This window comes from Tribolium castaneum, chromosome 3 (genome assembly GCF_031307605.1).
Source record: "Tribolium castaneum strain GA2 chromosome 3, icTriCast1.1, whole genome shotgun sequence".
Lineage (NCBI taxonomy): Eukaryota > Metazoa > Arthropoda > Insecta > Coleoptera > Tenebrionidae > Tribolium > Tribolium castaneum.
Window position 1 is genome coordinate 17040176 of NC_087396.1, and position 14120 is coordinate 17054295.

The 14120-nt window shown below is 35.9% G+C and overlaps 1 protein-coding gene across 3 annotated transcripts in view; it reads left to right on the plus strand.

Annotated features, from left to right (window-relative positions):
• Positions 1-393: 393 nt before the first annotated feature.
• Positions 394-14120, plus strand: part of side-VI (sidestep VI) — a 137079-nt gene continuing 123352 nt past the window's right edge. For all 3 annotated transcript variants that reach the window (XM_008201546.3, XM_008201548.3, XM_015982029.2), the window contains exon 1: positions 394-828. In XM_008201546.3, the coding sequence (XP_008199768.1) occupies positions 762-828 (67 nt within the window). In that variant the 5' untranslated portion in view covers positions 394-761. The remainder of the gene's footprint in view (positions 829-14120) is intronic.

The following is a 14120-nucleotide window of genomic DNA, read 5'->3' on the forward strand; positions in this document are numbered from 1 at the left end:
TAGTAGAAATAAAAGCTCGCAGCTTTTGAATTTTAATATCCGCTTGTACGCTTAAAAATTGTGTCACAATAATTTCCGCCAAAAATTGTATGGCATTCGACTTTTGGGAGAATGCGACCGGGGGCGTATCATAAACTGGGTCGAACGACTTCGTCTAAATTCTTGTCCCAGTTAGCAATAATTCCCTGCACTCCCCTATCACTTTTCGATCGTGTGGTCTACCGTAAGCTCATCCGGATCGATGCAAGTGTTACGAATTGATAAAGAATTTTCGTCATTCGTCTGCAAACGTCAAAAATACTTCAGGGTTGTATTCAGGTGGGTCCGGGTGCGCATCAAGGGTGCGACATGGTGGGGAGTTTTCGCGCGCACGCTTTGAACGTTTTCAACTAGAAGCTAGCTCAGTAGCACGCGAGACTTGTAGTCATCAACTTATTCCGGAAAAATTCCGGTGAGTCTGGACCCGCCCACCTCCAGTGACATATCATCCATGTGTACGGAGTTTACTCCAGGATTTGCATAAATTCCGTGTTCCTGGATTGTTATTTACATATCTGACAATGTTCCGGCGCACGGCAACCGGATTTTAATTGCGGATAAGTTTCCCGGAGCGCTCCAGAGACGTTCGCTCCGGAACACGATAAACTCGCCGAAACTTGAGTGATTAATCTTATCGATTGTGGGTGGTTTTCTGAGGTTTTTTTAATTCAGTTTGGGAAGTGGTTAATGAGTGGTTCACAGATCAGGTGGCTGTAAGCAAAATGGTTGCGGTTTTGCGAAAACTTGTACTTTTTTTCATCGGGATTTTGCCAGCGGTGACAGCACAAGGTAAGGACGCTGGCTTTGACAGCAGGACAACGTACACAAACTTCACAAGATGTTTACTATGTCTTATCAATTTAATGACATCCACACTGGACGCCTTCGATCTGATAAACGCGTTTCAGGACACGTTAAGGACCTTTCAAGATAGATGGGATTTGACCGAATCCAACACATTTTACACATTTATTTCTCAAGCTTTTTTATCCTGAATTCAGAAATATTTAATGAATATTAAATGATCATTTACTAGAAAATATTTCAGCTATAATTAGTGGCAGGCGGCCGATAAAATTCGAATCTTTCTAAGATTTAGTAGCATTTAATGGCCTTTTGAATGCGCGTTCCACGAGGAAAATATCGATAGGTACCTAATTAAGAGTGAAGTCTTAATAAATTTTATTCAACATAATTAAGCAGTTAAAATATGTTTACATAAAACTAAAATTTTAATTCTAAAATGCCCTTTTGTTATGGCTGGTTAAGAACATTAGATTTTCATATACTGGATTGGTTCCACTCCGGTGTTTAACGCGTCATTCGCTCAAGAGAAAAATGTGGAGAGTATGTAAACGCTGCAGATTACAATCGAATAAAAGATTTTCTTTTAGTGAAAGGTATTCGCTTCGAGGGATGCTTTGACTCTTTGTTATTTTTTCCAAGATAAATCTTAAAATAAAATCCAATTGGTGTCGGAATCACGAATTTAAAATGGGATAATATTTTACTTGCCAACGATCTTCTTCTTTGTTTATTTCCAATTTTTAAACGAATTTTGCTCAAGAGTAAATCCCGTTTCGAAATTAAAATATTTTGCAATGATGAGATTCTGCCATCGTTTGTAACAATGTTGACTTTTAGGGATTTAAGAATTTTATGTGCATTTTATGTCTGTTTGCTTGCGGGTCGCGATATGACGAGATTGTCGCGGAAAAACTAATACCATTAAAAGTGGAGTAAAGTGGAAATGAGTATGATGCCAGAGGCTAGAACTTGATATTATTGTCTCTAAATGGGCAGTACCTAATAAACTAGAATGGGTTATAACTTATAAGGAACCCGATTTTAATCTATATATGTATTTCTGTTCAAAAGGCCGTATGATTTACTAAAGTCTGAAAAAAACTCTTTAGATTCTCCTCCTTTGAAAAATACTCAACCTCATACATCATTAACGACAAGGCCGATAAAGACGACTGAAACGGGAAGGAAGTCTACGAGGTTCCGTATATTTTCACAAACACAGGTTTCTCGAGGATTTTCAACCGTTTTTGTATGGAAAATGTAAACCACGCCTGATACCATTGTACCCAAAAATTACAGCGCATGCAATATTTATTTCTTGTCAGTCATTTGCCTTTCGAGCGGTTAATTAAAAACGTCGCAAACTCGGAGAAAAGTTGTGAAATTTTAAGCGAACCCTTATTTAAAAAGTAAATTGGCAAATTAATCAATAAATCCGTAAACCGTGAACCCTTAGCCGTCATTAAGTTAAATAAGGGTAGTTTTTCATCTTCACCGTTCCGATTTTTATGGTTGACGTATCGTACATGTGGCGAATTCTTCTTCCGCATCAAGATCGGCACGCAATGTCGAATTTATAGCTTCTAATATTTATGTTTTGTAATGAAACGTTTGATTTATTCGCTGAAAGAAAAGCCGTTTTTCGAGCGGAAAAAGTAACGATGAGGGTGGCGCTCTTCGCGAATAATTATTTTCTCTCGTACAATTAAAACAGCAAAATCCCTTAAGCGGCGACTTTAATAAATACATCCAAATAAATATTGTTTTTAAGAAGCCTATTTTAATTCGGCTGGAATGTAAACAGAGGGGTGACCCTCGGTTGACTCGAAGGAGATTACGCCACCCTCAGTAAAGGCCACGTAGATGAAAGATAAACCCTTTATGTGGCATTACATTTTCATAATGTACTTATATTTAAGTACAGTGGGCAAAACTGTAAATGTCATGAATAATTTCCAATGAAACAACAAAAAATGCAGATTTGATTTTCCGGTCGATTGTTTTTATATGGGATTGAAGTAACCTTCCACAGGACGATATTAAATATTAGCTCGCTTCGAGCGAATCCAATGTACTAAGAAATAAGTATTCCAAAAAAAAGGTAGTTTGATATCTGAAATCGATGGTTATTAAGGAAGACAAAGAAAAACTCAAGGAGCACATAAGGATGAAAAAAATATTTGGCTTGGGGCTAAGCTTTGATGTATACGTCTCTTCCTACTCGAAAAAATAAAAACTCACAATTAGCGCACACGTAGAAATGCACTTTCAACCGGCATTCATTTTAACCGATTTAAGCAAGCACAAAGATTGCTGGAACAGGCTGACATGTAATTAATCTTTATCATTACGTTATTCAAACCGTAATGCAAATTTTTATATGAAACTTCAAGTTCTTTGATGTCTGTTTTATGTATATGCTAATAGCAATTTTTTACAAATTTCTAGTTTGCATTGGCGAAATGGTTTGCTTTTAAAAACTGCATTTGTTAGTCTTGTATTTCCTCTATGCGACATAAAGCTCCTGGTTTTCTTTCACTCTTGCACCATTTTCTTGCCACATACGTAAATGGTCCATATAAAACAAATAAACAACGGAATATTTTTTAGCGGTGCGAGTGGCATTATGACATTCGCGCATTTGATGTATTGTCGTATTATTGCGTTTATGTAAACACCCCATTTACCATAAATGCATTCACGTTCAGACAAAGATTTATGCTCATTCTAGGCCTATCGTGAAAGTTCTGTCAAATCGTTTGATCTTCACGCCAAGTATTAAGTTTGAGCCAAAAATTAATAGAACAGGTTCAAATACCTAACTAAGAAACAGCACAAAGTAGCAACTAATTACACAAAATATCAACGATAGATGAGTAGCTTTTATTTTGAACGGAAAAAATTCACGCTTGAATGCACCGCAAAGTTTATTTTGCATAAAGTCAACAACTACGTTTCTACAAATTAGAAAATAATTGTTTGTTATTTTTTGTTATCGTTCCTGCTCTATTTATTTGCAATATAGATATAGGTTAAAACAATGCTTCTTCATTTATTGAAAGTAAATAATTCAAGTCCAAATTTCATGAGTGCACGATTTGTGTCGGCATCAATTACGAATAATGTTGATAAGAGTGATTGGATCTGTTGTGGAAATTAGTTTATTTGCGCTGTCACGTATAAGTAAAATGTTTCATGTACCGATAGAGCAATTAGATTTTGATGTTGAATAATTAATTTTCTGAGATTAACATCAGAGAAATACATGAAATAAATTCTAATTAAACGCTAAATACAATGTCAGAAAATTTTAATTAAACTTATTCGTTTGTTACGAGCTAAGTTAAAAGGACTAGGCACACATCGTATGAGAATTTAAGGATCATTCAAATTGGACAACTCTTGTATCAATCCATGCGTCTTAAAATGCTGAACACATCATATCATTGCGCCAAACGCGTAGCTTAATTAGAAACGCCGAAAATTACAATCAAAGAAGATTTGTCCCATAAGAAAAGCTTTTCCTTGAGTACAAACAACTTGTATATCTTGGAGATTTACAACATTGCGGTATTACTACAATTACTGGATTGGGGGTCAGGTACAGGGAACAACATTTTTATGGAAATAGGTTTTTAAGCTAACGGAAGTTAATATCTACAATAGGAATAATTTAAATTCAATCGCTTTTTCTGGCGATCCTAGTCAAGCTACACGTTTGGCGCAATAATACGATTTGTTCAGCTTTTTGAGATGCATCGATTGATTAAAAATTATTTTATTTGAGTGGTCCTTAATTTCCCATGAGAAGTGTGCCTAGTACCTTTCAGTGGTTGGATGTTCGTCGAGTTCGATTTTGACACCTTTATCAATAGCAATGAACTAATTAAATCTTTAGTGCACTTTCGGCAAATAAAGAAACGCTTTCGATACTCTCCAATCTATTTAGTAGAATTCAACAAATTAGAAACAAAAAGGTGAAAGGAAATAAATTAAATTTTCGCGCTTTGATGTTTGCGTTCCTTTGAGATAGCAGATAAGTGTATCACCGCGAGAAAAATTTGCTTAGGATACTTTTACATAAATTATCTTGTTTGCCTTATTCCGAATGCAAATTGTTGTTTTTGGATCGATGCGAAATAGTGACAATTGGTTGAAAGCGAGCAAGCTTTTTAATTAAGCTCAAAAGCGCGCAGGGTGTCATTTATAAAGAAAAAAATTACCCCTGGGGTACAAATGTTCGGTCTTATGAAACTTAATCATTTTGTCATCAAGTTTATATCTAACCCGATGATTCATGAGCCCATTTATTGCATCTTCCCGGGGAAGATGTATAGGGAAGTTCCTCATATGTCTAACCACTTTTTGTCAGTTCGTGATATCGAACTAGTTTCATTTAATTCATTAATAAATCGAATATTAGAGCGGCAATTTGACTGAAAGCTCCCTCTGTTTGAGCTTTCGGCCCATATCCAGCAGGTGCCTAATTCAGTAATGCTATATTGCCCTGCGCATAATCCCCCCCATATAATAACATTTAATAGAATAATAATAACACAGCGGGCACGCGCAATTGGCTATTGTTTACGTGGATTTAAGGAAAATTTGAATTTCCGACGAGCTAAATAACACTTTAATAAAGACGGGTGAAGTTGGCCCTCAACTTCTCCCATTTAAAAAACTAATTTTAAATATAAACAGAATGCGACTCGAGGTAAATGAGACATTGAAGGCATGACGTTATGAAAGGCCTTCTCATGATAAATGGATCACCCTCTTAACCAGCCACCGTCTTTAGGACACTCACCGATCAAGACCGAAAGGTCACGACGGCTTTTTATTGCCTCGCTACTCATTTTTGATGGCCCAATTTATGTTCACTAACACTTCCGCATACGAAATAATTGCTTGGTTGGAGATTTCATCCGACACAAAAACTCGAATTTCCAACTACTATTTGGTTTTCTCTGGAAAATTCATACAAAATTCCAGCAAGATCATTATTGTTAAATAAAGGTTTGCATGCTACTAAAAGGATTAATTAGAAAAGCAACTCGAGCTTGTTTATTCGCTGAATAAATATTAAATTATTTGCCTTAATGTAGTCAAATGCCTTGTAAGTGGAAACTGTTATTAGTTGCAAAATTGTCGAGAGTAGTTTGTTAAATAAGTTCTTCCAGTTTGAGAAAATTATTTCTCACAAGCTATGCAGCCGCGAATGAAAACCGTTTTTTTCCAAATTGTACGGACACGTAGTGCTTATAAGAAATCTGATTAAATGCCCGAATTTACCAGTGAAACGTTTGTTACTCGGTTTGTTACGACATTTTGCTGGAATATTTAATATTTCATACACTCTGTAAACGTAGACGTAGAGCTTCCATAATTTAAATATTGAAGGAAAGTTCTTAATAGTCCTGTTTTTAACTAGCTGGATTTATTTTTGGTTGGCCAAGCACATCAGTGGAGAAAAATTGCAGCAAAGTATATTTTTACTAGACTTTTTAGTATAAAATTTAAACGAGCAACATAAATCCTGAATTTAAATGTGTGCACTCTTTCGAGTAGAATATTAAATGTATTTGTGTTCATTTAAATATAGGAGTCTACATCTGAAATATTTGTTTAAATTTTTAAAAGATATTATAGCAGAAAATTCGAACAAAGTTATCGGAGCCATAAAACATCGCTTGAGTGTTGTATCACATTTCAAATTAAGGTGAAGAAAAATAATCTACTTCTGTTCTGAATAAAGATTGTGTTACAAAAGAGTCTGCTTTCCAATTTAAATGCGAATTTTTCTAGGAGTGTTTAGAAGATTTAATGATGTGTTGAATCTCCATGTCAGCAATAATTAGTCTGCGAGTTAATTTGGTAAAAGTTTGCGGTTTAATTGCGCAGAATAACAAGTGATGCGATGAATGTGTGAATGAACCACCCGAAGGTGTAAGTGTAAAAGATAATCACATAAATCAAGTCGGTTGATTCCGGTTCCCCGGAGCTTTTGAATGCGCGAACTCATCGACCGTCTTGGGACTATCCCAACTAACGCATATATTTAAATTTTCCCAACAGTTCTGTCGAGAGCTCCAACTTGTGACCGAGTTTCGGATGCATTAAAAAAGAAAACAATTCTCTTGTGGAATATCACTGGCAACATGTTTAATTCATCCGCTCTGCAGAGTCTGATTATAATTGATATCGCAAGTTTTTCGAACAAATCGGTTTTAATGGCGGTGTAAGAAACTCGAAAGCAAGGTTTTAATCTTCTGGAATATTAGTCAGGAGTTGTCACGAAACAACAAGTGTAGAACAGCAAGCGACATCATTTCTGTTAAATCCGGAGTTCAGGGCGTTCCGGTTTAGCTCTTGTATTTGTAGATAAATGTCTTTGCACAAAAGACAATGATGATTTATGTCTGGTACACGGACTACCAAAATGAGAACTATGTATATAGCGTCATTATACTCAACCAACTCGCCCTAACTCTTAAATGAAGACATTAAAGTGATATTTAACTCACGTCTGGAAATATTGGTGTTTTTTCACGTCTAATCAATTCTAAAAGGGGCTGCAATCCGGGCCGAGAGAATCTTAATCTTCTTCATTGTTTTTCATACAAACCAATTAAAAGCCTATCGATTAATTTTCAATCAGACAGCGCCGAGTCCCGAGAGCCGAGAGATTGAAATATATCTAGCGACTTTTCGCACCAGCTTTTCTCGAGAGACTAAAATATTTCCGGCGCACAAAGAAAAGAATAGAAAAATGTGTCGTCGGAAGAAAAAGCGATGTGTACAATGTAAGAAAAGCGGGATGATAAATGCTGGTAGGGGATTGTAGACGCATTGTAATGAAGAGCACAGGACGAGCGAATTTATTTCAGTCAGCTTAATAAATGCACGTGTTTTTGGACCTGCGGATGAGGAGATCGTCGGATCACAACCCATCGTTTATTAACACCCGGCTTCTGAAACAGGTCGAGTGCTTCGTATGTCAAAATTGAACACAAATTGTGCATAACAAGAAGTTGAAATAAAAAGGTGATTGATTTGTCTCGTTTTGGAACAGTAAAAGTAAAGCCTGGGTATTAGTCTGGCAGATAATTATTGGATTCTCGGGAGACCTCCCTCGTAATAAGATTGTCATTCATTAGCCAGCGTTTAATTCGACTCATAATACGCGTAACAGAAGCCCATTAAGCCATTAACTTTAACATGATTATCAGACACAATATGACACCTTATTAAACGGAATATTGTGTCGATAACAAAAAGCTCTGACCGAATATTCCTTTACCATTTCGACACAATGGAGCAAAATATAGAACTGGCTGCCCTTTTATGCATGATAATGTCCTGTCGATTGTTAGAGTAAGTCATTTAGGCCAAGTTTTGTGGTGTTGCGTGAAGAGGAAACATTCATCGGAGACTGGTGCCTGGTTTTTGCCTCTAATGGAACCGATGTAATTTGCACATGCCAAGTCGTACAAGTTGACGTAAAAATCGTTAATCGTCCAAGAGTGACAAGTCTTACGCTTTTACCGAAGAGATAATATAAACAAATCGACAGCGGACGCGTTAAGTCCGCCAGGATTCGAAAGTTTGCGAGGACTGTCCATCCGTGCCTAAATAAGTTAGTTCGTCATCCGCAGGAACGTGCAGCACAGTGGTGGCTTTGATCTGGCGTGTATTCTCCTCGCTGTGTACTCCTCCACGACGTTTCTCATTGTTTATTCATTTACAGAAGGAAGTCTGCTCGTGCACACCAAAGACTGCGTCCAATTTCACATTATTTGATTTGCGACCTGGCTTAATTAATTCCTCTGCCGAAATCGGTTCGTGCCTTAATTAAACCGAACCGAATTTGTCAATGCAGGTCATAATTACACACGGATTACCCTCGCGATCATCAAACGAACTTTCTTCAATTATCTTGGGTGAAAAAAGCGTCCATTACCGTTTTTGCGCAATTCAGATGGCAATAAAGCAAAGTTATTGAAGTATAGCACCTAGAAACTGGGTTTTGCCGTCGCGTCAGAATTGATAGCGGAAAGGTTACGAGAGAAAATTATGAAGCAATTTTGTGGGTGCTGGAGTCATTAGTCTTTCGTCTCACAATTCCGGTGCGCAAGCGCTTGGCACTTTCCAACCACAGGGTGCTTTATAACGTCACCACTTGCCATTCCAGATGTTGGTTTCCTTTTAAACTGCCAAAAGTAATGATAATTCCTGACCTGCTTTATCTTCGCACCACGAGAATTACGCCCAGTTTGATAAACTTCCCACTGATAAAGCTACTTTTCCACCTTCCCTACTTTCTCTCTCAATTATTCCAGAACAAACTAAACCCAAAACGCTCGATATACATTAAATAAAACATTGCCTTGTAAACTACTGCTATTATCGGATGGTAAGGCTAATGTCTTCACAAACATTAAAATCTTCGATTAATTGTCTAATGAAACGAGTAAACCGTTCCTTCATTGATCAAAATTAAATCGCCCTCATTTGGTATTTGTGTCAGATGGAAAACTGATCATTTTTTTAATATTCTACGTCTCTAATAAAGCAACTCCTCGTAGACTTGCCAACTCAATTCCTTTCAGGTATGACAAGAAGCAAGCAAATTGTCTGGATCGAAAACTGGCCTCTATAGGATCATTATGATCGACATTATTACGTGGTTAATTTTCTTGCCTTTCGAACCGTTCAATTTAATGTCACTGGAACACAGTTCATTATTGAAAGGGTGAAGAATCGATCAGAATTTAAATTAACTACACCTAGATCAAACATCACAAATTTTTCAAATTGGAATTTTTTAATTCACTACTGTTTAGTGTAGTTAGTAGGTGTAGGATGTAAGCTATAACAACGACAGGGCTTTTTGGAATTAAAGTGAAAGTCGTATATGAGTAAATTTTATCTTCTTCTCAATATTATTCCACCAAAAAGTGATAAATTATGAAAATAAATAAATATAACAAAGTTTGTTCATCGCAAAATGCGCATGGTTTATTATTCCGGTGGGTAATTTTAGGTAAACAACCTTGGATGTGCTTCATCCACTTGCATACTATGTAGAAATATAAAATGATTTGCTTTAACACAAACTTTGTTTACTCTGTTTTATGAATATGAATCCGTATAAACAGACTAGTTTCATTTTTTATTTGTTGATCATTTGTTATAATGATAATACCTAAAAATGATATAATATAGCGATAATGATAATAATGAATAATTTTGAATAAAAAATGATGCATTTATGGACGTCACTAACAATTTCTTTTTGCACTATTTTGTACGAGTATATTAGCTGTTTCAAAACTATAGGAATGCCAACGTCGCATTTTACTAATTATTTTAAATAAGGTTAATAGTTTTTAATGATTAGATCTCTCATTAAAATTGAATTACATTAGTTATTAACTTTTTGAAGTTCATGAATAATTTATAACAACTGATTTTGTGAGAAAATACGACGTTGGCATTTCTATAGTTTTGAAACAGCTAATATTGATGCTTAAAACCAAGTGCGGGAAGACATTTTTCGAGAATGAGCGTATTACGAACGATTACGAATATTTATTTGAGAGAGCGTGAAGAAAATCTTGTAATCAACTCATTTGGACGATTATTAATCTCAGCTTTTAATTGCAAGTTTAATACAGTATCAAATTATTAAATTAGTTTATGAAATAACTATTTTCATTCCAAACCGAAATGCATGATTTCCTTCATTTATCGAACCATTTAAATAATAAATTAAATGTAATCAGGAAGGTCGTTCTGTAGCGCTGCCGTGATTTTGAAACTTTTATGTAGTTTCATTTCGTTGCGTTTGTAGTCCTTTGAGCAGAAGGAAGTCAGTTACACTGATTACGATTCTTGGACGGAAAGAGACAGACCCAATAAGGGCTAGGATAAACTGGGCTCTGATATCCTGGACTTATTACGTCGCTTTGCGAAGCGTTCTGATTGTTGGAGAATATATATAGGGAATTCCGGGCAAGAGCTCTAGCCCAATTTAACGCATTTAATATATTACAGCCGAGACTGAGCCGTGCTAGGAGATATTAGTTGGGCCAATGAGAGTTTTAATAGGTATTTGAATTTCATTTTGATCTGCGTGCTTATAATTTTCTTCGCTTTTCTTTCGGTGTCTTCGAGGGTTGTTAAGGGGATTTGCCCGTTCTTATTGCTCCTCTGACACTGTCTCGTTATCGTTACCTCGTAGATTTATTACGCGGCCAATTTGTCAATTCTTTTGCGCCAAGACTTGCACCTACGGCCTCATAAACAACACACCCTTTATGTCGCCGCAGAAATAATTGCAAGACTCGCGACGCCCTTTTATTACGGAGGCGGAAGACTTGCGCCACTCTGTAATTAACAGCTCCCGAGGCTTTTTCCGAAGGCCCGGAAAAAATCTGTACAACTAGGGTGTGCACATCCATGCTTCTAGTGCAAACAGAAATGTGAAACGAATCAAAAAAATCGGGCGTTAATCCGAAAAACGAAAAAAAAATCACTTAGATTTTGGATCTGAAAAGGTCAAATGGCCAGGTGAAATAAAAATAAGAGAAAACAGTGTAAAGGCTGTTATAAGCCTTTTTTGGTTGACCTTCTAACGAGCCTGTAATGATAACTATTAAATTTTATTGCTCAGAGTCCGCTCATTAAATTAATTCTCCATAACCGTAGACATTCGTAAAAATTGTTAAATTGTGTGTAATAGTTTTATAATGGGATAATAATAGAAGATGAAGATGAGCGAGTGTTTTAGCAAGTTTCATTAAAGTGAGCAATTCCAGTCAAAAATAGTTCAAGTTGGGAAAAACTTTCGGAACCCGTGCAGCAATCACTCGTTTTCTATGACGCTAAGACTAATAAGAAGTAAGTCCCAAGTTTTCGAGGTAAACATTGTAATCATTGTAGCGATACTCAATTTATCTCCGCCGTTGTTAGTTTTGAAGAAAGACGCTGCAAATTAACTTTGTTATCACGATTTGTGGCAACTCTAATAAGAAGTAGGAGCGTTTATATTTCAACAAAGAAAGTGAAACGGGACAGGTCTACGAGTTTGAAGTTTATCGGATCGTAAACATCTTTTCACGAGCTAATTCTAAAGACTCAATAAGCTTTCTGGCGAAATTATAAAAAGAGAATGCTTTTGGGTTTTAGTAGTATTGTAGAATTTTTCCGTGATCCGGCAATGTGTGATAAAAAAGGGGATGTGACGGCTCAGAGATCTCGCCGTAGTTCGGTCAGGTTTCAGCGGAATATCCAGTTGCAATGACAAAATCCGAAGAAAGCAGCAGTCACCATCCATATCGGTGCCATTAAATCGGCACCCGGTCAAAGGCCGTTGGATATTGCGATCAAGATTTCCAGATATGATTTCGATATTACGAAACGGAAACTATTAGCGAAAGGAGAGAAAATAACGACGTCAACAAAAGTGAGAACGAACAATTTCACGTCATTGTTGGACGAGGTCAATGTTGTTGAGAAACACGGTGCCCAATAAAATACAAACGCCAAGGGAGATCACATCGGGAGCCTGGATTGTCTGTCCTCGACGCTACAACGTGTAATCACTAGAAATGGGAATAGTGCCCTTATGGATTGAGAGACTTCTGATTAAAGCTGCATGCTCTCAAAGGAGCCCCTCTGACGAGCTTTTTTAATTAGTTTAATGGAAGGGAATAATCATGTGGCCAAGATTGGGGTTTGCACCGCGATGTCTTACACGTGTTATTACACGTGCCGTTTACACGACAACTGTCCATTCACATATTTTCCTATACATTAGCTCCTGAAAAAAGCCATAATCGTTTTAATCTATTATTGATAACGTTGAGTTATTTTTTACAAGATTAATGTACGGCTACGTGCTTCGCTACAAAAAGATTACTAGCCTATATTTCCGCTTGAAAAATTTATGGGATTAATAATTAAACGTTTTCCAATAAGAGATATATCTGATTTTATTCAACCTTTCCAAAGACTAAAAATTATAGGGTTGATGGTGGTCAACTTTCTAATAGAAACTACCAACTATTTCTAAAGTTTATTCGCAGAACCTTGGTAGATTCTACGATGTCTTTGACGAACATTTAGAGGTCTTTTCGATGAATTTTTTATTGCTATCGATTGTCAGCGTTTTACCTATACAGGATGTTCACGAAGTTAAGGCGTTCCTTTCAATAGGAGATAAGAGCATTGTTCTCAAGAGTTTAGTCTAAAACATCTTAGGAAAACATTGATGATTGTTGATCGCATATTTGCGAATTAACAAGAAATCACATTCACTATTCACATTAATCATAAATAATTGTCACAATTATTTACTTAGTCTGAAGGACTCATCTTTACAGCAATAGCGAGCTCACAGATTTGTTGCTATTCTATGGACAATGCTATCAGAATGCTGCTGCGGCAATCAGAGTCCGCAAAATATTAAAAAATAATGAAAAAGTAAAATTTTAAAGATCTAGTATCCATAGTAATGACTTACACCTGGTTTCTGTACGAACAAAGTTTAGTTAAATTTTACCTTTCAATTAGTTGCTAATAAAGTTGCGCGTATCTGATGGACGTTGCTATGCAATTTTAAATGAGGTTTAAATTTATCCCTCCGTTAAATTTGTACCTGCGAATTAAAGAAGCGTATTAGCTGTTTCAAAATTATAAAAACGCCAACGTCGCATTTTACGGAATTATTTTTTTAATAATGTTGATAAAAATGTGAAATAGTTATTATCTCTCATCATTAGATCTTTCATTGAAACTGTAAATTACATTAGTTATCAATTTTTGAAGTGCATAAATAATTTATAACAACTCAATTTGAGAGAAAATGCCACGTTGTTTTTTATAGTTTTAAAACATTTAATAAGTCCAATATGTGAAATGTTCAGGATAATCAGAAAATTTAATTTTTCTGTTTAATTTTTTTCTACTGTTAACTATAACTTTGATTTAATGAAGGTAGTTCTTCATATTAACATTAACATACAAAGTGATTCTTAAATAGACCGACACAATTTTATCACAGCTTTCAATGATAAGTAGAGACGATCTCTACCATATAAACATTTTTAATTCGTCAGTGCCACTTACGGCGCTCATGAGTTTAAATTAGTCGTATTAGAATAAAATATACTCGTTTTCATCATGAATATCGATAATACACAGTGATCATTGAAGCATTGATCAAGTACATTGTCATAAAATCATTATAATGCCACTTAATGCTTTCCATT